The sequence below is a fragment of the Strix aluco genome, chromosome 11 (assembly GCF_031877795.1).
Source record: "Strix aluco isolate bStrAlu1 chromosome 11, bStrAlu1.hap1, whole genome shotgun sequence".
NCBI lineage: Eukaryota > Metazoa > Chordata > Aves > Strigiformes > Strigidae > Strix > Strix aluco.
Genome location: NC_133941.1, coordinates 15,400,562 through 15,428,150, shown reverse-complemented (window position 1 = coordinate 15,428,150; position 27,589 = coordinate 15,400,562). Strand labels below are relative to the sequence as shown.

The following is a 27,589-nucleotide window of genomic DNA, read 5'->3' as shown; positions in this document are numbered from 1 at the left end:
GGTTTTGTTTGGGTTTTTTTACAGTTTCAACTGCTGGGCCTAAAGGAGATCCATGTCAGAAATAGATGGCTGGTTCATAGCAGCATTATCTCATGCAGCATCAGAGATTTTCAGTTGTGAAACCCTTGTCCAGTTTTTTTACACTGGTGGCTATAGCAGATAAAGCTTCATCACTAATGTATTATCCAATGTATTATTTCAACATCCCAGAGGAAAACAGACTGGAAATTCAGTTATCTATTGCCACAAGTCACTTTGTTACACCACAAAAACAAAACCCAAAGCAGATTGATTTTTTTTTCGTAGAGCTCCAGAAAACAAAACTTATCAAGAAATGAGAAACACAGTGAGAGCTGAATCTAACTACAAATTCTGACATATCTCCACTAATAATGATTAATGACTAAGAAAAAGAAAAGGGAGGCTGCATGCACAAATGCCAGCCTGAACTGACATTAAGACATATAGCTATTTTAAATATTTTCCCTTCTAATTACATATTTCTTACTACTGTAAAATACTCAACATACAAAACCAGATTGGCTCTATTGCCTGTCTCAAAAGCAGCAGGCAGTCAAATAAGCTCTGAAAAGCTAATTCAAATGCCACAAGTAAAACAGAACTGCTGTTTCTTTCATAGAAAATCCTAATAAAGCTCATTTACTTCTCTTGTGAGTATAAGACAAAGGTATTAACACCACAGTAGACACATTCTATGGTAATATATGAACAAGGAGACTGAATGCCCAAACCTGCAGTGCCTACTACAGCCTCCAATATTTTTACTTACATTTCAGTGGGAGCACAACTCATTGACTTGTGGAGAGGGCTGTGGACACACTATCAGCTTGTTCACCATTATCTCCAAGCGAGAGCTCATGTGCGCATTGGTAAATACTATTCATGGTGAAACAGTATTCATAGTGAACTTTGTTCACTACTTTCCAAGGACCAAAACTACTTTTGCTGGCAGAATGGCTCTTTTTAAGGCAGCTTTACAAGTAATGCATGGCCAGTCACATTCTACATGATCTGAGTTTCACCATTCAAGTGCAAAAAATGTAAATTTTAGTATTTCCTTGTTTCATTGACAGGTGTAAATGAGAGTTTTTGCATGCCAGAGAGCATACTTGGACAGAGCTACACATGCAGCAGTAAAGGCTGTTGGAGCTCCGTGGGTCCACATAGCAGTGGGTGTTATATCAGCACCATGACATCAGCAGGAGGCTAAATGCTTGTGGTATAAAACATACCAAAGTTATTAGCATGACACCAGCATGATGCCCTACTCAGCACCCCACTGCTCAACCCACCCTGATTGTGTGTTGCTTTACCTTTGCTCTCACAGCCAGCTCCCAGGGAAGGATGATGTCTCTGCAGCAGTGCAGGAGGGCAGTGTGACTGAAGGGGGGCTGTGGATCTCCTCCTGCGCTGCAGGGAAAATGCCTGTGCAAACCAAAGCTTCTGAGTACAGGAGTTCAGAGGCTGTTTAGGGTTTTGGGAGGTGGGTGACTGAAAGCTTGGGTCATGCCAGGCATCACAGCCAGGACTGGTTTCAGCAAGGCCACATCTGGCAAAAAGCAGGTGACTAGCATCAGAAAACAAACCCCATCCCCTAATGCCACAGACCTCTCATACAAAAAGCTTAATAGCATGTTGATATTTGAGGATAGCAAGGTGCCCTCCTTGCTGTCCATTATCATGCAAGATTGAAATAACATCATTTGTCACTGGTTCAATGCCACGTAACACATCTGGAAGCAGGGTGTTGGTGGTATTTGTGTTATGCTCTCAGCGGGAGACAATTTGCTGGTAGAGATCATGACAGCACTGCTGGAGATGAAAACACCCAAAAAAGTGTCCCTGACTGGCAACTTTTATTTTGCAACATATGTCAGACTCTTGTCTGTGATGTGGCACAACTAGCTATCGTATGATGTAAGCGCAACAGCACATATTTTAACATACAATACAATTGTCTGGGAGAAGTTAATTCGACTCCCCACTGTGAGACACATTACGTGACAACCAAGTCTTGAAAAGTGCTCTAGTCCACTTAAAACAGTGCTGTGAGCTGAAAGGGCTTCTCACAAGGCAGGATGCACTGGGCAGAAATTTCCAGAAGCGAACTGTAAATGGAAAACCTTTAAACAAACACAAATATTAACCAAACTGGATGCAGAATTACTAGTTTGGGTTGGGCCTCCTCAGAGTAATGAAGCAATTCCCTTAGAAATGTCTCTATATGTTCAGAGCCTGCACTTAAGGCAGATTAGCCATGTTGTCATCTTATGTGAATACCAGTCTTTGCTTGGGAAAATGAATTAAGACCACACCAAAATTACTCCAATGAAGAGTTCTCAACACTCGTAACCTCAGGGATGCCGTTATAACAGCAAAAGGAACCAGCAAAATACAGACTGGTTTACCAATGCTGTTTTACTGCAGAGCAAAAACACGGTTTATGAAAGCGAAACACACCAAGGAAATACTTCGCTCAGACCCCAGCGTGGTGATGCAGTTCCTCAAGAAAAGAAAGTCCTTCTTCATCCCTTCCAACACGGAGCTTAGGAAAAAATCACATCTGACGTGAGTCATCTTCTCATTCAGACATGAATTCAGTTTATCCTTGCTGGAAGGATGATCTAACCCCTACCTTCTCCAGACTTTCTCAACAGGGGATCCAGGCACAGGGGTAGAGAGGAGCTCAGTGACAGAGGTGAAAAGAGGAAGGAAAAACATACACAAACACACAGAAAAGCGATAATTCTGGAGCTTTCCTCCAGGAAACCGTGTGCCACTGCACAGCAACAAAAATAACCCAGGGGTTCCCTCTCTGCTTCAGCTCCCTGTGAGGAACCACTTTAAAGCTTTTAGAACATTTGCAGAGTTTGAGAGAAATGGTTTTTGTTTAACTTCAGCTACTTCAGAAATGCCTGGGGCCTGAAGAAACATATTTTTGGATTGCTCTTAAAGAACAGGCTGAACTTTGAAGTTTTGGGAATTTTTTTCAGATCAAATGTTAAATTAATAAACACCAACATGACAAATCGGTCTGAGTGCTGGGGAAAAAATTAACAATCACTAAAAAATCTTCTTGAATTAATTAATTGTGGCATATTGTTTCTTATTCTAATACGTTGATGGGTCTGGCACTTCAAGTTCTATAAGCCACGCTGCATAATGTGTTTTTGTGTTCTAACTAAGCACGTCTGATATTATTGCCCATTTCCCCATATAAAATAAAAGACATATTATCACCATTGAATAAACTTCAGTTTGGGTAATAACGAGATCATGAATAACTAGTTTACTTGTGGATCATTTAAGTTTAAGAAATGCACACAGAAATTCAAAGCATCTGGGATCTAAAATTACTTCTTTGTACACAGCTTCTTTATAACAGAAGTTTCATCAATGCCACTGAATTTACCCGGCACTTTCTTGTTAATTGAGGTGCTCAACTAAAGTGTCCCACATGACTCATTTATTCTTCACTGTATTGCAAGAAATGGATGGATAAGGAACCCTTGACTCCATGGGAAGTCATGGGTCAGTCGGCTGCAAGCCACACACAAACTATTAATTACAGCTACGTGGTTGCAGAATCATCCGCTAACACTGTACAAACAGAAACAGTATCATGCCGGTATTGCCACATCCACATTTTTGTATTCTCGCCTCAATTTTCCTCACCCTATTTTCGGAAGAAAAAACATGATTCATTCTTAATAGGTGCCCTATTAAGTACTTAAAAAGCAATAACGTAAAACGACCTTCCTCTATAAATACTGGTAAACAACAGTTCACTCACTGCTGTAGTACCTTACCATCCCAGTGAAGTGTAGAGGGGGAAATTCTTCAATATATTTTCCTGCAGATTTCAGGGACATTTTTTCAGGAATCTGAGAACTATAATGCTTCAACAACCCTGAAGTGTACCTACCAAGGACCACTGGAACAAGTTTGCTTCTCACAACCTAGCTGATTTGTAAAAAAAAAGACACCACCTCCAGATTCTACTCTATTCTCATTAACACAAGCCAAGTTAATTATACCAGGACATTCCTACTGCAGGATGGAGCTGAGATGGGAGAGTTCCTACTGATTTTATCCCTGGGGAATCCTACACCAGAATCACCTCCTTGAAAAACGTGGTCCCTGCAGAGAGCCAGATCCTCAGCGGGCACTGACGGACAGGGTGCTTTGATTAACACCACAAGCTCCTGACCCAGAACATCAGCGCCCTGAGGAGGATTCCAGCAAACATCTGTTACCATTAAAGATCGCTGGTTGAGATCTACACTCAGAGAGAGCCAGGGCTGAGGGATTGCATAGTTCCTCTCTGAGGCTTAAACAGCACACAGATTTGAATGTTAGCAGAGCAACATTTAAGGAAATCGGCTTTGGAATCAGGAATGAGGAATGTGAAGCTATTCATTTAGTGGTTTCTCTAATGCTTCTCCATTTAATATTTGCAAATTTAATATTTACACATGTAAGCCTTACAAAAATTATGTTACGAGGAACAGCTTCTGTACTTCTCATAATAAACAAACAACCAAAAATACATGGTATGTATAGCAAGGATTTACAGCTGGGGTCCTATATTACTTCTTAGAGCCACTTATCTAAGATCTAGTATCTATAAAAAGCCTCTCTGTTTGCTATTTACACAGGTGTCCTGGAGCATTATATAATCATGTAGCAGATCAACATAGCCTTAGGATCTCAAAGTATAATAAAAGTACATTAGGATCATGGCACAGAGGGAAAGAGTTGGCTACCATTTGACACTGGTCTTTTATTCCCTTCAGAAGTTCACCTAGACATGGAGGATAGATGTCTTTAGTTCTTCATGAGAATAAGGCAAAGAAAACACATCTTTTCCTAACCTTGCTCATCTAGATTTCTTAAATGTAGAGTCAGGCTGGCTCCTCACATAAATGTGTAAATTTTGCAACTCTTATTTACGCTAAGTAGTTCCACTAAACTTGGTGATAGATCTCTTACAGTAAGGTCCACAAGCCAGGGGTGTTACAAGATCTCTGCTTTAAAACAATAAAGCCGTAGTAACTTAAAAGTATTCAAAATATACACCACTGAGGAGGACAGTAAGACATGAGAGATGACAGAGTCTACACAAGGCATAGATGTTTCCACATATCCTCTAACCACAGAGAGGATCAGAAACTACATTACAAATTAAAGCAGATTCTATGATAAAAATGCCCTCCAGAAAAGGCATATATCATCCCTTCCAAAAAAAAAAAAAAAAAAAAAGTGATGTATTATCCATAAAATCCTCCACAATGACTAATCTATCATTCCAATCAGCCAAATCCTGAAGACAGAGTTTGAATCTTAACAAGGTAACAACAAAATCCACTAGAATGTAAGAACAAGGGACATATTCAGTTCCTATTACATCTGGCTTCGTTAGAGTTTATTCTGCTTTCAATCTGCTATAATAAAGACCTTACGTTTGAATAAAGATCTTAGAATTTGACATGTTCATATAGAAATATATATTGCATGCAAATGACATGGCAAAGGCAACACTTACATCAGACCTTGTACTTACTATGAATGAATTATGTCCTTCGTTCACGAAGTCCTCCTGTCATTCTTTTCCAAAGCATCTGTTACGCAGGATCTGTACATACTGCCTTGTTACAGGAGACAACATCAGGATGAAGAAACTTCCATCTTACGTTCCCTAGGCTGTGTACAGCTGCTGCTTATGCCAAGGCACTGCATCCTCTCCCCTATTTTTTATCAGCTCTTCAGATTCCCATATATACTAGAAGGCTGTAGCAAAGAAATAAATTCTTATATATAATGCAATGCAAATCATAATACTTTTATAAATTTAAAAAGAAATCTTATCACCTATATTCAGGTACAAGCATGTCATCATGCATACTGAGGATTGCCAGAGGTCATAACTAACAAGCATTCTATATAATGTATATAACTACCAAGGAATTGCTCCCAGACTACTATCATTGGCATTTGCCTAGTTGTATGTATATAAATCAAATGGCACTGTGGCTTAAAATGGACATACTATCTTTGACAGAAGTAACCATTTGCCTGCTTGAGCACTACAGCAACACCAGCTCTTAAAAAAAGTATGTTTGACACATCTCGCACCTTTCGTTTTCTTTATAGTGGTTTTTTGGAGCTGTTTCCTCGGTTATGGTTTTACTTCCACTTCATTAAGTTCTCAAATTTGATTTACTTACAGGCTCCTTACTCACAAATGTACTATGTAAGATGAAAGTATCATCAAGGGAATACTTTCGTCCAGAAAGCATAAATGCAGAAACACACAGACCTTCGATCTTACATGAATGTCAATCACCACCAAAGAAGACTGCTAACAAAGTCAATGTATTTGCCCACCATAACTTGGTCTTTTCCCCATTTTTTTCAGATATTTACTAGTTCATGTCTTGCTCAGTAACAACTTTCTTTTTCATGCTTGAATCCTCTCACCCAAAGGAAAGCACAAAAATACAGCTGACCAGTATTTTACAGCATTAATGACCTAAATCTCCCTGCCCCAAGTAATGGCCAGTTCAAGTTTGCTCAGGGCTTACCCTTTACTCCTTGAAGGCTGCCGATTTACAAAGCAAAGAGATACCTGAGAAGTCCTAAAACTATTTGCCTACCAAGCATTAGCTCTTCTGAAATAAATAGTCATGGAGAGTAAATCCCAGTCCATACTTGAGAAAAGCTGTGTAAAGATGCTTCTCTTTATGAAAAACAACAGGAAAACCTACCAGGAGATAGGCTTGCTTCCCTGGTAGGAAGAAGAGGCAGCAGCTGATGCTGTGATGACTGGGAAGATGCAGCTGCTGCATTCTGCTAATTAACTGCCAGGAGAGAAGCAGGAGGACACCCTGGGCAGTGGATGGTTTCTGAAAGTCGTCCTCACAATGTAACCTCTCACTGACAACATGGGAGTCACTGCACAGAGGTTACCATCCTGTACTGCAGTGACCATTTCCTTTGCTCAGGGTGTGCATCCCAGAAAAGGACTTTCCAAAAAAAAATTCTTTAAAAAATGTAATTTTGGAATGGGCTGCTTTATAAAAACAAAACAAATCCAAAAAGAACTGTGAACCATGCTATGAACTCTACGCTACGGTTTGCATTTTTTAAATTCCTTGCAATGGATCTGGAATACATCAGCAATGGGTCAAACTGGTTCAGAAAGTGTTTGAATAACTGCCCATGGAGTGTCCAGGGGTTCTCCCTCAGCTGAGTATTTTGACTGCTGCTGTTCAATTACCATTTGAGAAAGCAGAACTGCTGGGAAAGACAACACAACGTAAACCAACATTGGCTATAAAAGCATACAGTGTACCAATATTCACGCTGCACAGCCTGGTTTCAGAGACATTACCAAAAGCAACTTCACATCACACACCACTCAGTGACACTCCTAGCCAGCAATTTTCAACACAGCCAAAGGTAAGAGGTCTTCAAGAAATCGTGAGAGCCCGAAATATCTCATTTTATCTCTATAATAGAAACAGTAATTGACAAATCATTATTTTACATTTATAAAATATATGATGAGGAGCATACCACATGCATTCTAGACTTTCTGTCTGCACTGGAAATCAACTGGGAAATTAGAAGGTATGGCGTAGAAACATCACTATGAATATACTGTATTACTGCTTTTGCAGCTGCAGTCCCAGAATTTGTTTCACAATAATTCAGTTACCCATGTTTAAATAACCAGCCAGCAGAAGAAAGGCTGATATATTTCATATGCATTCTCTTTGAGCAGGGGGGCCTTCACGTCTGGTCGAAAAATGTCAGGCTCATATGACACCACCAAAGTCAGGAGAGATGCCTAACCATAACTAAAAGCAGAATTTGGCCAACACAATTGGAAAATACCAGCAGAATATATACAAATGCACATATGCAACCTCATATAAGAGCAGAGCATGAGACAGATTTGATTTTTTTAATCACACCTTTTAAAAACACAAAATTTAATTTGGTTCATTTATCCCGCTGTAACATAAACAGACTTACCAGAGCCTCTAGTAGGAGAGAAAGTTCTTTTTTTTTTCTTTTTTTCCCCCCCATTGAGGATTTTAAATATAATTTGAAGAGCGAAAGAACAGATCTGGCCTGCCTTCCAAACTGACTTCAATAATAGATAAGCAATTTTAAGACAACCACAGTCAGCAAGTACGTACATAAGCTATACATTCATAGATTTATCTATATTTTTAAGAGAGCTTTATTTTTCCCCTTTGTTTTCATACTTTCCTGCAGCAAATAGTCCAGAAGAAAAAAAATGGATCTTTCCTGATTCAGCAAAACCACCCTTTTACAATGAGTATCTTAACAGTTCTCAAGAATTCTTACCCAAAGGAAAGCAGTTTTTCTGTCAGCTTCAGTACCAATTTCTACAAGTTTTGTATCATCTTTGTAAGATCATTCTATCAAACACATCCTTCAGAAAGGAAGGACTTCAGCTTGCTTTCTGCATGCAGTGCCTGACTCGAAGCTGCCATTCACTTCTTCAAGTTTCTTGCCTGTTCCTGGTACACTTCCTGCTAACACCTGGGGTTTCAGTATTTTGCAAAAAACAGGGTGAAAATCGGTATTGGCAAAGCCATAACTCAACACAAAGATTTCAAGAGATTACTAAAAATACAAGATTCTGAACCAAGGGATAACAGCATTTTTAATAAAATTAAACAGATAAACTTTGCTGCAAATTAAAAACAATTCTCTTGTCTCTGAGCCCATAATGACTATTTTGAATACAGATATTTACTGCTGCCAATAAAGAAAATTTTTGGTAACTTTTCTGTTATTGGGAAGAGCTTGAATACAATCCAGTCCAAAAAAATGCTGACTTTCCTAAATAGGGGCTGTGTTTTTGCAATAAAGAATACTGGTCAATATACAAGTGAAGGAAAACTGAACCAGATGTCAGTAATAGGACCACAGAACGTTGCATTTGCCCAGAATCGCTATTTTAAACACACGATGTTGGTCTACTGGTTTGTGGGATAATACATTCTTGGCAGCTAGAAGGAGTTTCGATATGTTAGAAGGTTATCCTTGAGAAAAAAAAAAAAAAAAAAAAAAGGAAGAAAAGAAGCAGAAGAGAGGTAGAGAAAGGCCACTAATTCATCAAGCTCCGTATAGCAGAAAAAAATTATGACTTACTCAGGAAATCAAAGAAAAACCAGTCTTAAAACAGGCAGCTTGGTTTTTACATTAATTTTCATTTTCTGCTTTACTTCATTACTACTACTACTTCATTGTGCTTTGCCTTTTGTTTTTTTAAAGGATTCTTCCCTCCACAGACACTCGATTTCTGGGCAAGGAGTCTAGGGAAAAACTGGTGAGCTTTCACCTTGCAGCTGAAGCGGTCAGGCTGATGGGTGGGGAACCACACCCCAGTGACCGCAAGCGCAACCCAAACCGCACAAAACCCGGTCCTGAAAACGTTTCGGGTTGGAAACCTTTGCTCATGTGAGGCTCCTGCTGCCATCACTGGGATTACTGGAGGAAGCTGTTCACAGGATCAGGCCCTGCTGACCCAGAATCACTACAAGCAGCCCTGGAAGCCATAGGCGCACAAATAACATTAACCCAGGTCTTTATCCATGGCCAAATAAGTATTTATCCATCTCTAAACTGCTTTCTAATTCAGAGTCATAGGGATTTGGGATTGGGTTTTTTGTTGGTTTTTTTTTTTTTTTTCCCTTCTATTTAAGTAGTAGTTACATCTGTATGCCTTCTTAATTTAGAAATAAAACTTCAAGATGTACTTTGTATGTTTGGCGAACAATCACTTCCTGTTTTACCACGTTGTAAATTTAAAAATCAACTCTGCTCATTGTTTTAACAAACCCTCCTCTGAAAGATAATTAAAACCACTTCCCAATATACAACCAAAGTTTTATTTTATAGTCTATCTTCCATTATGGCATAATCCTTTCTTTTTTTTTTTTTAAACCAGTGAAATATACAAATCACACAAGACAGAAATATGTACATTAAATGTACAGAACAGAGGAAAGGACATAGAAGATTTACATATCTGAATGACAAGCAAAATATTTTACATTAAATAGTGTTTTAATAGCTAGGATCATGAGATTCAGCTCTGTTCAGATAAGTCACTAAAAAGGAACACGAGGTGATTCAGCAAATGAAAAAAAAAAGATCATGGTTTTTGTACAATAAAAACCAAAGTGACGTATTCAATGAATTAGTGCTTTATTTATTTATCTTACTTTAAAGATATTCTTTGCAAACATCTGAAGATGAGGGGTAAATATGTCCTTGTACAATAAATTAAGAGCAATAAAGCGCCATTTCAGAAGCTGATAAATGATCGAGATGAACTTAATGATACAGCTCAAAGGCTCGTGAAAAGTTAAGGCTTTAGTACAACTAGGCTAAAGTGAAAGATTCTTCTCACTTGGTACTTGCAAAACCATTTTCTTGTTGGATGGGACTGAGTTGGAAAGAGGCATCTGAACCAATGATGAAATCCTGTGTAACTACACAGTACTGGGGGAAACGCATATGGTCCAACAAATAACAATTTCCATTTCAAAAACTGAAAAGCAAGGGCCAAATGCAGCACATTTTAAAGTTGGAAGGTGTCTCCTTTCAGCAATAATCAGTAATGCCCTTAACATGAGAGTGGAATAGACGCAATCTCCAGACCGGTATCAATTCAAGTGCAGGGTGCTGCCTCTACCAACTGCCCAAGAAAGTCCTAAAGCTGGGAAGAGACTTACTTCTTTCTGATTATCCTTAAAACTTTTGAATGAAAAAACCTTTTAAAAAAATAATCAAAAAATAAAAAACACCAAAAGGTTAGAATCAGTCTAAAAACCGGAAGAGATCTGAAAAAGAAAATGGGGGATGAACTGCCCCTGTAATTTAGACGTTTTATTATTTCTTAAATCACTAAAATATATATGTACAAAAAGCTTTGAAATATCAGACACCAGCAGACCACAGTTCTCCCATATATATGTAACTGCTCAAGTATAGTCTGAACAGTTGTAGTGTATATCTGCAATATATTATCTAAAGCATGTGCATTAAAGACATAAGATGATAAATTTGGTATTGCTGCAACATTTCATTGAACTATAATAGTCAGTTAATGTTATTAAAATATGAAACTATTGTTTCTTTGAGTGAAAGCATTCCCAAAATCTGCGGAAAAAATAAAAATCAATCATTCCAAGAGTGGATATCTAATGATTTATTTTCTCACATAAAATTAGAGGAGTTATTTGTCAAGCTGTGTTTTGAAAGACAGCCAGCTATTACACCATTTTTAAGGCATTTTCAAATTTGGGGAATTCTATTTTCTATGGGCTTTCCAGGCTGGGAGACCGAAACTGTTTGCAAGCATTGCAGCTCCCCTCTGCCCAGCTACAGTGCTCCACTGCACCTCGGCTCTCTCCACACTCGGTAGCAGTGAAGTACTGCTCTGTAAGATGAGACACGCGGACATCACAATTAGCTAGTAAGGCCAAATTCTGCCTTGAAGAATATCTTTATTATTCATCAAAGCAGATTTTTTTTTCTGTTTTTTGGGTCTTGTTAGGTTCTGGAACCAGACACGGTGACTCAGAAATAGCACAGTTGAAGCCTTTATGATCCTTTGCTCTTTACCCTCCGATGACATTGCGTACTTAAGCAGGCACATTCAGATATGCAACTGACACCGCACTTTGTGATGAATATACCCCTTATTTGCAGAGCCCTAAATGTACTGAACAGTTTTATATACCCTGTTCTGATAACTTCTAGTGTCTGAAACTAAAAGTCATGGACAGGTCTGTGTGTTCCTCATATCCATAAAGATTGTTCTAACACCCCAAGCACATTACGTGGTTGCTCTGCCTACTGCACATGTATTACGTCCCATGGGACTAAATTAGGATATGTTGGATTTTCCCCTCAAACTACTCTATTGTTTTTAAGAAAAGTCAATTTTTTTTTTTTTTTTTTACTTTGTAAAATAAATATTCTCAGGTTCTCCCCCATTATTGCCAAAAATATGCCACACACAGTTCTGGGATGGACGCAGAGAGGGTTTCCAAGGCACTTCTCTTTGCAACCTTTATATTTTTCTTTTTTCTTTCTTTTTTTGTTTTTCCCCTTCCCCCCACCCTTTTGTTTGTTTGTTTGTTTGTTGGTTTTTTTTTTTTTAAAGAAGACGACAACTCGTTGGACTCTATAAATAAAGTGGAGATAGTCCTGTGGAAAGGGAGAGGGGCCTGCACCCCTTGCTGGCAGGTGGCTGCAGTTCCTCCCACCTCATCCGTCCCCTATTTGCACACAAATTGGTCCACGATTTCTGTGCACAACTTGCATTTCACATAGCAGCACCAGTGGAACTTGCAGTGGCAGCGCTCTCGCTGCACCGTCTTGAACTGGTCATACCCCCGGCCACAGCACATGAGTTCGCAGCCGTCCATGCCCTCCGAGGTCTTATTGCAAAGGCGGCCCTGCGTGCCCAGGGACCCAGTGCTCTCGTTGCGCACGCAGTAGTCAGGGCTGGGGTCAATGTAGACCAGGTCGTGGATGGTGGGCGCATTGAAGCGGCTGTTCACTTGCACCAGCTTGCCCCGGCTGTTGAGTTTCATGGCAGCAGCGCTATCATATTTCTCCTTCAGGGCATCGCCTACCTTGCGGAAATCGGCAAGCTGCAGCCAACAGGTCTTCAGGCTACAGGAACCAGAGACACCGTGGCACTTACAGGCCACGTCAGCCAGGTTGTACACAGTCTGGAGGAGCCAGGGAGAGAAAGCAAAAATGATGATGAAAGATTAGCATGGCTGTGAAAGCATTTATTCCCCTCATTTCCTATCCTCTGTCTCATTCCCACTCACCCCTCCACAATATTCACTTTAGCATCCTCCTCCCTCCTGCAATACGCTGGGAAGGAAGAGCAAGAGAAGACACATGTGTACCCCCAGCACCCCTGTTAGCCAGAAGGAGGAGGGGAGCACTCTCGCCAGCCTCTCCCCACCACAGAGAACAGCCGCAACAGCACACACACAGCCCAGACAGCAGCATCAGTCAAGCTGCAGTCAAATTTTAGGAATTCACTCTCACGCCAGCAAAGGATTTTGCTGTTTCATTGAGAAATGTAAAACATCCCTTTATTTTCTATCTGAGTTACTCTCTCTATTGATCTCTGCTTGAGGCTGCAATTAGGGAAAGAGTTAAGATTCCTCTTGCTCCTGGCTCAGCTGCAGCTGATTGTCTACTCTTGGCTCAGCATCCTCCTCCCATCCAAAATATTGCTCTGCAAAGGAGCCTTCATCCAAGAAGAAACCCCCAAACACCTATGGGTGGGAGACAGTGCTACATAGCAATATCCTCTTTACAAAGCTTTGGCAGGGAAATATCAGTCATTTGCCCTGTACAAATAGAAATAAGAGTCAGTGTTGACACTGCCCCAAAAATCCTGGGGTCTGACACATTAGATGATACTGTAGACAACTTCCACCCAGCAGTTACAGAGTCTTAACACTGCCAAATGGCACTGCAAAGATGAGGCTGAGGAAGGAAAGAACTGCTCGAGTCTCTGTAAGCAACTGTGAAAGTGTCATTTTTCTTCTTGCTAATAGTAAATTGGCCTGTCCATTGCTTTCAGACACCCTCCTCTCACATTTAAATACTATTAATTCTCAATTATCTTTCATCTTTCTTCACCTTAGAACACAAGTGTAAAGTCTCCAGCTGAGTATTTCTGGCACTTCAAGGTCTAGGAAAATAATGATTTTGGCTCTTCATATTCAGACTATTAAAAAAAGAAAAGTTTACACCCATTCATTTAATGCATTTTTGAGATTAAAGAAACCATAAAGACATGTTTAACCACAGAAGACCATGTTTTCTAATAATATGGAGGAGCTTTTCACATCCTCTTAAAGCAGGGAAAGAAAAAAAGGTCAGAACAATCCTGCGGCACGATTCCAGCCTGGGAAGCCCAGCGCGTCCCTCCTCCCTCCAACGCACACTGTCCTGGTTGGAAATACAAACTAATAAAATTCTGTTCTACAGGGAATCCACAGTGAGGAGGGCACTTTTTGTGAAACAATACAGAGGGAAACACAACACACTTTGGTCCCAATCCCCATGGGGAAGGCAACAGGGCTGTCAGACAACCAGGAGCAACACAAATTCATGTGCTCCCCACCCACCTACACGCTGTACTTGCTGTCTTCTTGTTTTGTGCATCAGAACAGAGACAAGCCTTGGCGGCTGGTCACCACCCAGCGCTGCTCTATGCCCCACCATGGCACGTCTTTCCCCAAAAGGAGGGACGTGGACAGGGGCAGAGGGACATGCTGTTTCACAGCCACTTACTCTTCTCCCGGCCTCATTGTTGTGCAGGTTCATCATGATGCGGGCGCTCTCGTAGGAGCCTCTCTGGTAAACTCTCTCACGCTCCCGGGCGTCAACGAACTCCTTGGCAAAGCGGTATCCATATTCGATATTATCCCCACAGCCACCCCAAAGCCAGTCCCGGGGCAAGTCCTTGGGCCGTGCTGCACGGCTGCAGCCGCAGGAGGAGAGTTCACCCTCCCGGCAGGCACGACTCATGGCATTGACCACCCCAGCTGCGCTCACCGCGTACGTGAATGCCGTCTCCCGGCTGCCTGCGCAGAAAGAGAAGCGGTGTTAGGGGAGAGCCCATGTGCACCGCTCCCTGCCCACCAAGGAGCCAGGAAGTCAAAGGCTCTCCAGGAGTCACCAAAACTCATTTGCCTGCTAAAAGGTAGAGTAACCCTGAACCATGCTTCTCAAAATGCCTCCACTCTGAAAACACCAAGAGAAACCAACCCATTAGAGCACACAAGGTGTTTGTGAAGAGCAGGAGTCACTTCTCATTCATGTTGGTGAAAGCTTGGATGAGGGAGCGGGGAGGAGGTGAATCAGAGCCAGAGCATGATGCCAGCAGGGCCAAAGCAACCGTGCCTGCGTGTGAGGGGTGGAGAGGGAAACAGACTCCCTGTCTTTCAGAAAAAAAGAGATGTTAAATACAACTTTTAAAAGTCTGGTTCTTAAATTACTACTTCTCAAACATGATTTATGCACTTCACCCACTTGTTCCAATTTATTTAAAGTTATAGCGTTTTACAAAGCCTCCTGGTATCAAAAGAAATGCACAGCAGAATAACACACAACTTTTCACCCTATGCATAAGCCAGGCACTTCTGTAGGAAGCTATTTAAAACTAACGACAACCTGTGCTGCTTAGTATCCACCACTGCAGCTCGCGTGAAAATAGCAAGTGAGTCCATGGACAATCATCTTTACAAATTACAGGGAATAAAAAACCCTTGGCACAAGGCGGCCTTCAAGGTTTTCTCCTGCATCTGGTGCCCTTAAATGGAAATTGAAAACCTCAAGTTTCAAACTTTTGGAAGAAAAAGTTACAATACCCACAAGGCAAGATATGGCCACGTACCATCTATCTAATCCCACCTTTATTTAGAGCTTGACTTCTCCTACTGCTTTTCCAAGGGTGCCACAAATTCTGACTACAACTAGAAAAGCTTTCATGTATTTTTTTCTATTTAGATGAGGTAAGTCTTATCCTTAATCTTTGGTCTAATCAATAGATCAAGCTATTCAATCTTGATTTTACAAGATTTTTCTTAGGGAACAGCATGGGCCTTTGTAAAATTAGGGCTTTAAGAGATTGCATTTTGGACATGTCATATGTATTTAGGCAGCAACATTCTGAGGCAGAAATTCTTTGTACAAGACCTACCGTAACAGGTCAAATCTAATAGGAGCTTTCAAGCACTTCTGGAACATAAATAATTTGCAGTCTGGTCCATATTTAACATCAAGATGACACCATGCTCAGAGCAGCTTTGTTAATATAACAGCTGTCATCCACTGGATTAATTTTAGTAATAGATGCTAGTTTTAAATGGGAAAAATCAGAAGTCTGATGTTGGGAAAGATCAGATTTAAGGAAGATGAGAAGCACTTTGCTCCCTTACTTACAATGGTCTATTCTCACAGACACCTGCTCATGGAAGTACTTACATGAATTATGAGTATAAGGGGTTACAGGAGTAGCCTTTCCAGTTAAAAAAGATTTGGCTTTATATGGTGACTTATGCCTTGCATTTACTGCAAACTATAGCAGGGGGAACCTCATACAGATTTTAACGTTCCCGTTTGTTCTGTAACACACATTTTTGGATTAATTCCTTAAACAAAATTTCCACTAGATTGAGAGGAAAGAAACGTGGTCTGCTTTGGACCACAGGACTTGCCTCTTCCGTTCCATTTTATTCTTTTTCATGTTTAGTTAGCTCATGCTTTCACATGGTTAACTATGCCATTTATTGCAGGATTTAAACTCATAAAGCTGACTTTTTTTGACTAGTTTTCGTTATTACCCTGGAGCATATTTTAAAGAACTTACTCTTAGTGGGAAAGAGAAGGAAAGGCTGGGGTACAGAAAGCGGAGCTGCCCCCCAAGTTCCCTCCTTGAACATTTAGGCAAATTAGAAACTAGCATCAGCTGCTGAAGTAGATTTCAAGCCCCCGCAGGTTGCAAGCCAACACTGCCTCAAGTCATCGACCCCAGAAACACATTAGGAGTGATGGTTCCACATGGATGAGTTACTCTGATTTTTCTCTTTTTTCTTTTTTTTTTTTTTTAAGTCTTTAGGCACAACTGTGCTTTCCTTCACTGTCAAACATATCTGTCTTTTCCCACAGTCCAGCATTTCTCTCTATTGTAGCCATGGCAAGGAAACACACATTCCAAACACGTTTGAGTCCCTTCTCTCCCATATATATAAAACACAGAAATGGAACTGTTCAATATACACACACTGTAGGAAGCCACCCACAGAGCAAGGAGCTGAGCTTTACACTTGATATGAGTAAGTCTGCAAGAACAGAACAATTTTTTTTATACCTGGACATAAGATACAAAATGTTCTTTGTCTTGTATTTTAAAAGCATTCAACATCAGGCAGCAGGCATGAATCAACTGGACCCCAACTACACCAAAGTGTCGTAGGAGGATCCAGTTATTTTATTTTACGGTAGCACTTAGCTGTTTGCAAAGCCCAAGCGCAGCCAGCCCAGGGCCGGCCACAAAGCCAGGAGATGGCGCAAGGCAGGGAAGGCAGCAAGGACCATGGCCTGACCTGGGAACCAGCAGCCAAGGAGAGCAGCAGAGAACAAAAGCCCTAAAATTTTGCAATTCAGTAAGCCACAGAGCAAGTTTCCAAACCCAATGCTAGGTTTATTTGTACAGCTTTAGCTAACTTTGCAGGATAAATCCTGGAAGAAAGACTGTCCATTTATACACTGGGGTAATTACTGTGCTGTCAGTCAGTGCTTTGCCTAGGCGCTCTCCTGTGCATGGCCAGCGACAGCTCAGATGACAAAATCCTCACAAACTATGTGCATTCAGATCGTGACTACCATCTTCTCACGTCGGTGACAGTAAGGAGTATCTGACAGTACCCGACAAGTCAGGGTATTGTGGGCTGAAGTAAAATTGAATCAGACTCTAGAAATACCCATTTTTCCTTCCACTTGGAGGAACGGCAACTGGTCATTACTGAAGGTCAGCATGAAATAATACAACTGTTACCCACAACACCTTTCTTGTTCTCAGTGAATACACTTTTTAGGCTCTTTAACGCTTGAATATGGCTATTAACCTTGCTTCCATCTGCAATTAGAATAAGTGGCTTAATTACATGATGAATTGCTGTGTAGACATCAGCTAATGCAGTCATATTCAGCAGAAGGGTACGGCAAAGTTATTTAACTTGAAAGACACTACCTTTAAATAAATCTGTCATACTTGGGTAGGGCAGAAATGTCTATTCCAGAGACAGACACCACAAATCACGGGCCAAATCCTGTACATTTCTTCACACCAACAGTCCCCTTGAGCTAATTTTCACTTGCTTGGATAATAAATAAGGGCTGAAGGATGAAGGCCTAAATTTTAAACGTATTATTTTTGTGACATTTGTTAGATTATTAGAATAGAAAGGTGTACAGAAAAAGTTTTCTTTTGTGTTTCATGTGCTTTTGGTCAGGTAGGGTAAAAGAACCCAAACTCCAGAGGGGGGTTAACACTGTGCTTGCAAAAAGCCTAGGGAGGGTTTTTAAATCTAAAATCAGCTGTTCCAATTAGGTGCTTTTATGCAATAGATTTTTTTTCTATTTGTCTGACAATCTTCATATAAAAACTTCTTTTAACAAAAATTGAGAACAAATGTGAATTGATGTATTCCTTCAACCTTAACTGGAGTTAGCCCATTTACAGATAAACCTAGCTTGAGTCTGATTTTAAAACTTTATTTTTTTAAAGCAAGACAGGAAAACAACCCATATAAAAGCTTTACTTTACATCTCCAACTAAAAAGCACTGCTGAGTTTGTCAGCGTACTGATCACTACATAAAAGATGACAACTGTCACCCAGAAAAACACGCATTTTTCGGTTGCTTACACAGAGTCAGCAATCTGACTTGGGAAAGTCAGAGGAAGGTTTCACCATGGACCCAGTTCAACAGCACTGGTTAAAATTTCGCCAAGGACTTTAAAATACGACGAGGTCCTTAAACGAGAGGAAAGGCAGGCAGCACGTGAGCACTGGAGAAGCACATTTCAAAGAGGATCTGATAGGGAAAGGGTTGGGTGCCCACCAAATTGTGGTAAGATGTTAAACAGGAATCTGTCTCTCTTACCAGCCATGTGATTACATTAAATGCGAGTTAGAAGGACAATCACATTTTGTCCTGATAGAACTGATTTCATAAAAATTACCCTGCCACATTATTTTTAATATAAATCAACCTTTTTCAAAAAGAGAAAAAAGTTACCATATCGGGAAATAAGCAAGAAGGAATTACCTATAAATGCTAATAGACAGAGCAACAATTTTCATTTAACCTCCAGGCCAAGAGCAATTTATTATGCAGCCACTAACTTTGGAACTAGACATAGACATCTTTAATTTTATAAGACGCTGCTGGTTTTAATTCTCTTCGGTTGCCTTCATTTTGTCTCAGGTTTTCTAAAAGGAGATTTCAGGGCTGCATTTTCCTTTCTCCTCTATTCTCATATGCAAATATATATTCCTACTTTGTTTTCCAAGACACATGGCTGGACAGTGGTGGGAAATCACCTCCAGCTAAAAATAATTCAACTCCTTTGCCAACTTTTAAAAACACTTGGTTGTATACAGTACTCAGTAAGAACCTGGCAAGAGTTTCAAGTGCAGAACAGTATGTGCCATACATATCCTTAGTCAAGAGTTTAATTATAAAGATGTTGCTTCCTACCTATCTGCATGACTCTGCCAAAAACAGAGTTGTTGTCCACAGTGCTGCAATTCCATCTTCTATGTCTGAACTGATACTGGCACTCCTTAATGCCCGTCTTTGCACCCTCTCCAATGAACTGCATATGGTCCTGATACAATTGGCAGAGTTTCTTCTGTCCTTGGGAAAGCCCTGCTAGCTGGCTACATAGTGGCTGGGCTCCTATTATATATACCTCTGACATCTGAACAGGATTCATGGGGTTCATAGGGTTCATCCCTAAAGACCTGCATAAAAAAAGATTTGGATTAATACAGAGAAGACTCAAAAAAAAAAAAAAAATCTAGAAATCCCAACAGAACTGTGTCATATACATGAGTATACAACTCCTGGTTTTGCTAACAGGTGAGAAAAAAACCCACTTAAATATGAAACTTCTGTTTTAAAGACAGCACAGAAGTTATTAGTTCCCATCCATGTGGTTATCACCATAGATTAGGGACTGAAGTAATACGCAGACTTGGAAGACTTGCATCTAGACAGCCCTTTACCAACTTAAATGGATGTAGTAAAAGTAACGAAAGCTCCAAACAACTGCAAGGCCAGAAAAATAAATAAAGCAAAAATGAAAAGAGCCCCCCAAACCCCAGTTTATTTTAACACACATTTTAGATTTAAGCCTGGATTTTTCAATCTGTTCTACCAGAAACAAATAGGGAAACCTTTAACAAGCCAGAAGTTAGAAACTTGGTACAGACTACTTCTACCTTCTTCTGAACAACATATAAAAACACAGAGGCAAGTATATTCACTGTAAACAAAATCAACTTTGTTTTCTTAATTCTTAAAGTGCTCTTCACATGATACATTTCAATTAAAAGTGGACATTAATCCAAAAAGGATCACTTGAAACAGCAGGGAAACACCTATTTCAAGAACTCCCAACATCGTGTACTACACAAAAAGAGAGAGTTTGCCAAAGCACAAATTTAAAAGTACTTCTTTGTAACAAAATATATTTATAAAGATTTAAATTACAGAAAAGTTCAAACCGAAACTTTAACAAAAGTTTTTACTTGTAAATCAGCATTCTCTTTCATATATGCAAAATCTCTAAGGGAGTTGAAATGACTCTTTTAAAAGAGAGGCAATTCTAGTAATTTAAGGATGATCAGATCCATAGAGAATCTATCGTACAGCATCCTAAAAACTGAATTTTACAACACGAGATGTTGCACATTTACGCTTATTCGAGAGACCCGTTCACTTTACTACACAACGTATTACAACTAAAACATTACTCCCCTGCTGTCTCGTTCATTCGATAGTACTCCCTCAGAAACAAAGTACACAAGAAGTAAACAGACATTTAATCAAGCAAATCTTAACACCCCCTTTTAAAATCAAGTCGATACAAGATGCTTACCACCAAGAGCTGGCTTCTATTACAACCTGGGTAAAAGAGGAGAAAATGGCCAGAGCCACTATGAGGTACTGAGAAGCCATTGTACTGCCAACTGTCCCCAAAGCACCTCCTTGGATTAATACTGCCGTGGATTTCTGGAGGGGGGAGAAAAAGGATCAGATTGTTTATTGCTTCTCAGACCATTTTCGAGCATTCAAGTTTAAACAACGGAAGTATCCGGGCCCCTTTTAACTTGACTCTGACTCGCCTGCCCTTCTCCCCGCCGAGGCTTTGGTGCCAGACGCAGGCACGTCGCGGCTCCCGCTCCACCGGACAAAACCCACCCACGCACCCCCCCCACCCCCCCCACCCCCCGGACACCGCCTTCCCGGGGCGGCCGCAGCACCGACCCGCGCCCGCCCGGCCCGGCCCCGCCGCTCCCCGCACCCCGCCCGCGGCGGGACGGGACGGGACCGCTGCTCCGGACACGGGGGACCCCGTCCCCCCACCCGCCTGGCCATCCCCGCTGCCCCGGGGCTACAGGCGACCCGTGGCCCCCGAGCCGGGCATTACCCCATCGCTCCCCGCTCCGGAGCCAGCATCGTGGAGACGAACGCTCCCGGCGGGCTAAAGGCGGCTTCAGGTTTGCAAAGCGAGCCCGAACGGGAACGGGGTGGGGGGGGGGCGGGAGTGGGGGGGTCGGTGCCACGAGGGGGTCGGTGCCGCGGGGGGTGGGGGGCCGGCGGCTCCCACCCGGGGACGATGCGGCCGGTCCTCGCCCTTCCCCGCCGGCCGGGGAAGGCGCTCCCCGCTGCCCCTAAACCATCCCGCCGCAGCCTCCGGGCTGCGCCGCCGCCCGCTCTCCGCGATCGCCGAGGCAGCCCCGAGCTCCGCGCTCGCAGCCCCGACGGCAGCCCCCGGGCCCCGCCGGGGTCGGTGCCGGCCCGGGGAGGTACCAGGAGCGACTCCGCGTCCCGACCCGGCCCCTGCAACGGCCAGGCTGCCGCTTGGAAATCAAACGCTTCCCCCGACAGGTCCCGCGATCACCGTCTGCGTCCTCACACGGGACTCTTTAACTTGCTAACCAGTGCCATTCACGGTTTTTTATTTCCCCTCCCCTCGGAAGGAAAAAAAAAAAAAAAAAAGACATTTCGACACTTGAGGGCTCCCTATTCATTCTCAAAAAGCCCTTAATGCTGAATTGAAGCTGCTCTTAATTCTAATTTATTTCTGTTTGCGAAGGGTCGGGAGGAGAGGACCGATGGCAGCGCCGCGGCGGGAAGCCGGGCTGACACCAAACCCGCCGGGCACACGCGGGGAAGCTGCAGTCAGCGCGGGGCGGCCCGCGGGTGCGTGCGGAGCCCCCCGCGCCGCTCATCGCCACCGCGCCGGAGCTGCAGCCGCGGGGCGAAGCCTCCCCTGGCCGCCTCCCGCGGGTTAAACACCCTCTGCCCGGGGGGTGGGTGAGTGGGGGCCGGTCTCCCGCAGCAGGAGCCCGTCCGGTTTGGATGGGATCAGTCCCGGGACAGATGCGAAAGCCGAGGGCGTGTTAAGCAAGGGACGCGGCGAAGCAAGGCGTGCGAGGAGCTCGCTGCGACACCCAACAGCCAACGTGTTGGGGTTTATTTCTTTCATCTGTTAGTTCTCAAAATAATAACAGTAATAAAGAAGAGTCATGGAACTGCCCGAGCCCGGAGGAGGCGGGAGACGCCGCTGCCCAAGCGGGACCCCAACAGATGTGCAGCTGCCGGGCCCAGCAGCCGCCCCGGTACAACGCCGAGCTGCCCCGGCGGGGCGGGCGGCCGGGGCCCGCCGGGCGCGGAGAGAGCCGGTGCCCCCGCTGCCAGACTCGGATGGCGGGGCCAAAGCCCCTCTGCCTGCGCCCTTCGAAGGGCCCGGGTGCCCCCTCGGGCCTGGCCGCCGCCGCCGCAGCCCGCGCCCCCCGCGGAGCTGTGCCGCCGCGCGCCCAACAGGGGGCGGCCTCCGCCGCCGCGGCCCCTGGAGGCGCCGGGGACGGGGACGGGCGGCTGCTGCCCCGCCGACGGCACCTCCCGCGCCTCATGACCGCTGCCAGCGCCTTCCTCGTCCTCCCGACACGGCGCTGCGTGGCCTGGCGGTACGAGGCACCTGCGGCCGGGGGCCCGGGCGGGGGCCCAGCTCCCCCCCCCCGGCCCGACCCTTCTGCACGCAGCAGCTGACAAGCTGCCATCAAAAACAAAACAAAACGCCAACCAAAAAAAAAAGAAAAAAAGAAAAAAGAAAGACAGACTCGCCGGCAACATTGGCTATCAGGAGCGTGAGGCACCATTTTCAACTTTGTAGGGCCGCGGAGATTGGTTTTTGGTATTTAATGCACCCCATGCGGAGCCCGCGCTCTTTGCCGAGATGAAAAGGGAGGCTTTTACAGATCCTGCAGCCGCGGGATCGCCTGTGATCCTGTTTTACACGGGGTGTCTGGAAAGCCTGCGAAGGCATCTGGTTTTCTGGGAGCACTACCTGCGGGAAGGCGGCATCCAGAGCCCCGGCTCCGGAGGGCTGTAAACCGCGGCGGCCTCCGCGGGAGGCGCAGCGGCTCCGCGGGGAACCCCCCGGCCGCCCCCTGCGGCTTTACATCCATTTTTGAAGGGCGAGACCAGGTTTCACGTTTGCAGAGAAAGGCACTCGCTGGGTCCCCAGCCCAGCTCTCTCCTACCGGAGAGGCGGGGGAGGGGGGGGTGTTTTCCAGGGGGGTTTAAGGCGCACCTCCGTCCTTCCCTCCGCACCAGCTCCGGCCGCGGAGAAGCCTGGCTTCTTGGCCCAGCTGAACTCTCCGTGACCCTCCGAGCGCAACCGATTTAGCATACAATTGACAATTAAAAACAAACAAACAACAATAAGCCAACAGTCTTCCCAACATGGAGTCCTCGCAGCGCCAAGGGGACCCCGAGGATCCGCGCTCCTCCGCTCTGACCCAGGCGGGACCCTCTGCAGATGCAGAGTGATAATCTCCAGAAACTTAGAATAAAATTAAAAAGGGGGGGGGGGGGGGGGGGGAAGCTGACTCCGGGTCCTCCGCTGGCCCCCAGCCAGCTCTCCTTAAAGGTACAGGCCACCATTAGCGCCGACGTTGAGCTCCTCCATAGCGATCCTCCTCGGAAAAGTTTGGGAGGTTTGGAAAGATGTCTTTAAACTCGCGTTACGAGCCGCTGCCAGAAAGATGTACCGGGACGCGGCGGGCAGAGCGAGCCCAGCAAGTGTCCCTGCGGCGGGCAGCCTCTCTTGGGGGGGAAATTTAAAAAGAGAAGGAAAAAAGAAAATAAAGGCGCTTTTTCCAAGCGGGGAGCAGCGCTCTCCGCGGTGGGTGAGAGCGGAGAGGTGGGAGCGCCCGGCGGCAGCCCGGCGAGGAGAGGGCCGCCCCGCTGCTGGGGACCCGCGCCCGCGCAGGGCCGCGCCCCGCCGCGGTGCAGCCCACCCTGCGCGCCCGCGGCGGCAGCCCCCCGCGGCGCGGAGGCACCTCCGCCCCGCGCGGACTCACCTCCATTGCCGCGGGATCACCGAGCGAGAGCAGCCAAGTAATCCAAGCAGAGCAGGAGGGGAAAGGGCGAGGCGAAAGTAAAATCCTGGATCGCAGGAGCCGGGCGGTATCCTCCCAAGCAGCGGACGGCGGCGGCTGCCGGGGGAGCGCGGGGGCCCGCGGAGCTGGCGGGGGGCGGTGGGCGAGCGGTCGCTCTGTCCGGCGCAGGCTGAGCGTGTCCGACTGCGGAGTGGGGCACCAGTGCAGCCTTCCTTCCAAGGTCCATCAGCAATCGCAGTAATTAGGGCTTTCCACCACCAGAAGAAGAAGGAGGCAAAAAAAAAAAGAAAAAAGAAAAAAAAAAAGCCGAAAAAAAAAAAAGCCAACCCAACACACGCACACAGCGCCCGTGGGCGTGATTGTGCGGAAGCAAATAAAAATCTTCACAAGCGGCAGCGAAAGCGCCGCGGGCGACGATCCGTCCCACCAGCCCAGGTGGTGCCGCCGCGGGGCTCCCCGCGCTCCCACCCGGCCCCCGGCAGCGCTCGGCCGCCGCCGCGCCCCCTCCGCGGGTCGGCGCGGACCGGGCAAGGGGGACGAGTGGAGCCGAGCGGGCGCAGGGCTCCCCCCTGCCCGCCCCCCTTCACTTGCTTAAAGGCTGGGCGGTGCGGAGCTGGGCGTCCGCGGCTGCAGAGCCATCCTGGGGCTGGCTCCCTCCATTTTACACAGAGAAGAAAAAGCCCAACAGAAAAAGAAGTTTCTGCACAAGCGGGGAAGGGGGAGGGGGGGCCTTGTGCACGCGTGTGTCTGTCTTACGGGGCGACTGATCCTGCAAGGCGAGTAGGGGCAGGGGGAGGGGAGAAGTCCGGGGCTTCAGGAGCTGCAGCTCCCCCAATCCATCGCTGGCAAAGGCACACAGCGCCAGGGAGCAAGTTACGCGCGGGAGAGGGAGCCGGAGCAGACGGCGTCGCGCTGCAGCCGACCCTTCCTCCTCGGGGCTCTGCCCCCCGCCCGCTGCAGCCGGCCCAGCTCCCCCCGCGTCTCTCCCTCGTTCTTCTTCACTCCGCTGCTTAAAACTGTTAAAAAAAAAAAAAAAAAAAAAAGTAAAAAAAAAGTTGGAGAGCCAACGGCAGCTGAAAAACTTTCTCCGCAGCGCATGCGCCTGGAGCCGACCTATTGCAGACGGGGCTGGATTTTAAAGCTGTATGGCAGCGAGCGGGACCCCGGCGCAGCCTCGGGGCGGGTGGGGGGTGCCCGATCCCCGCGGCCGCAGCGCGCCCCGGGAGCGCCCGCAGCGCCCAAGCCCCGCATCGCCGGGCCCTTCGGCGTGAGACCCCGCGAACACCCCCTCCTGCCACAAAGCAGTGTCCCCCCCGCCCCTACCCCAGCCGGGGGTCTGCCTGGCCGCCCTGTGCCGCCAGCATGGTATCCTGGGGTGGAGGACACCCCACCCCACACCCCCCCCCCCCCCCCAAATAACCTGCCGGGTCGGCCCCACGGGGGCTCCCCCGCGCAGACATGTGCGCGCAATGTGGAGCGCACATGGCCGAGCCGGAGGGGGCTGCACCAGCATTCCTGGCGAGTGGCTCATTTGACAAGCCCCGTTTATCGCTTGCTTCGAGACACGAGAGGCGGCCGCGTCTGCCGCTTGCCAAGCGCGGGGGAACCGAGCGGGCTCGACGGCTTTGGGTTCTTCCTTCTCTAGCGTCTTTTTTTGGTTTTTTTGGTGTTGTTTTGTTTTGTTTTGTTTTTTTTTTTCCCCGCTGTAAATTTGGCAAGTTGTTGACAAAACTGTTTGGGTTAAATCATGTAAGACCCAATGAGAGCTACAGGCGAGGAGGGCTTCGCAGACCCTTTGTACTTCAGAGTGCTTTCCCCGCTCTGCATTCCTCAGCCGAAGGTTTTTTATTGCACCTCTCACATCCCACATGCACCCAAGTGCAGGAAATGGGAGCGTTCCCCCAGCCATGCCGTAACTCCGCATTATTTCCCTTGTATTCGCCTGCGACTGCGGGTCCACGGGGGGATGCGGGGGAGGGGAGGGGGCACATTATCAAAGCAGCCCTGGGAAATCCAAACAGGCTGCGAGAGCCGCTCCGCTATCAATAAATGCATTCACTCCTTCAAAGCCGTTCCAGTGCAAATAAAATCCCTTCAGCAGCCCAGCGCGGGGAAAGGCACATCCCGGCCGGCCCGAGCCCGCCGCCGCACACACGCCCCCGGGGCCCGCAGCTCGCCCGCCCCGACGGGGCGCTGCCGCCAGGTAAGCGCAGCCCTCCTCCGGCACCGGCGGCCGAGCAGGCGGGCTCCCCTCCTCCAGGCCCCGCTCCCCCCGGCCCGGCCCCGCTCCCCCCGGCCCAGCCCCCTCCGCCGCTCTGCCCGGGGCGCCGCTTCCCGCCGAGCCCGGCGGCGCCCGCCGCCTCCCCGGGAGGGGCCGCCGGGAAGGGGGTCCCCGGCCCCGCGGAGCCGGGCAGCTCGGGCCGCGGGTGCGCAGGACGGGAGCGGGGCGGCGCGGACAGGGGAGCGCGGCCTCAGGCGGGGGCGTAAAGGCAGCGCGGAGCCCCGCGGGCCCTTGCGCGTCCCCGCCGGCACCTGCCCACCCGGGCGGGGCCCGAGGCCGCAGCATCGCTCCCGGCGGGTTTGTCGCTCCCTAATACCCGAGGAGCCTTTCTCCATCAGGCATCCTCACAGCCCGGGCTGCGGTTCATTCCTCGGGACGGCTGTGAGGAATTTATAAATTAGGTGTAGCACCGGGTCCGGGGAGGAATAAAGGGGCTGTTCGTTCCTTTTAGGAAGACCAACCTTAGTTTTATGCCTAGTAAATAATATTTTATTGCCTTTGGTTTACTGTGGCATTTCAATTATCCCCTTTAGGAGTCTGCAAACTGCGTGGGTTAAAGGTCATTTCTCAAATCACTAGAATTAGTAAAGAATAGCAGAAAACTGTAAAAAGGGGAGGAGCCGCGCAGTAAAACAAGAAAGATCGCCTGAAATAAACTAATAAAGAGCCCCGAGCTGTTTACCTCTCGCATTTGTATTCCCGAATGATGTTTATCATCATGTAATTGCATAATGTCATCGGGCACAGGAAAACGCCTAGCCCGGGACGATCAATACAGGCAGGCAAGCAGGCAGGCAGGGCTGTTAGCAGCCGTTTGGCAACAGGGGAAGCCAACACCAGATCATTTTCGTTGCCGGTATTCCTAGTCGTTGCTTTTTAAAAGAAAACTGAACAGGGAATTTATAAATCATGGGCAAATTTTCAAGCTATGGCGCATAGAAGTGGAAATAAAGGGCAGAAATCCAAACATCCTGCAAGGCTTTAAGAATTTTA

General features: G+C 46.0%; 1 protein-coding gene across 1 annotated transcript; it reads right to left on the bottom strand.

Annotated features, from left to right (window-relative positions):
* Positions 1-9,934: 9,934 nt before the first annotated feature.
* On the bottom strand, positions 9,935-26,417 carry WNT5A (Wnt family member 5A). The gene is made up of 5 exons (XM_074836244.1): positions 24,277-26,417; positions 20,784-20,917; positions 19,379-19,644; positions 14,404-14,696; positions 9,935-12,812 (listed from the first exon to the last, which is right to left on the bottom strand). Exons 1-5 carry the CDS (start codon positions 24,280-24,282, stop codon positions 12,354-12,356), a joined length of 1,158 nt encoding a protein of 385 aa, XP_074692345.1. The 5' UTR covers positions 24,283-26,417; the 3' UTR covers positions 9,935-12,353.
* Between the last annotated feature and the right edge of the window lie 1,172 nt (positions 26,418-27,589).

Bases quoted from the DNA above. Each gene is read 5' to 3' on its own strand.
- WNT5A (XM_074836244.1), bottom strand. The intron at 19,645-20,783 runs GTAAGCATCTTG...TTTTTTATGCAG, and splicing joins ATAGAAGCCAGCTCTTGGTG to GTCTTTAGGGATGAACCCTA. The intron at 12,813-14,403 runs GTAAGTGGCTGT...TGGCTCCTCCAG, and splicing joins ACAATGAGGCCGGGAGAAGA to ACTGTGTACAACCTGGCTGA.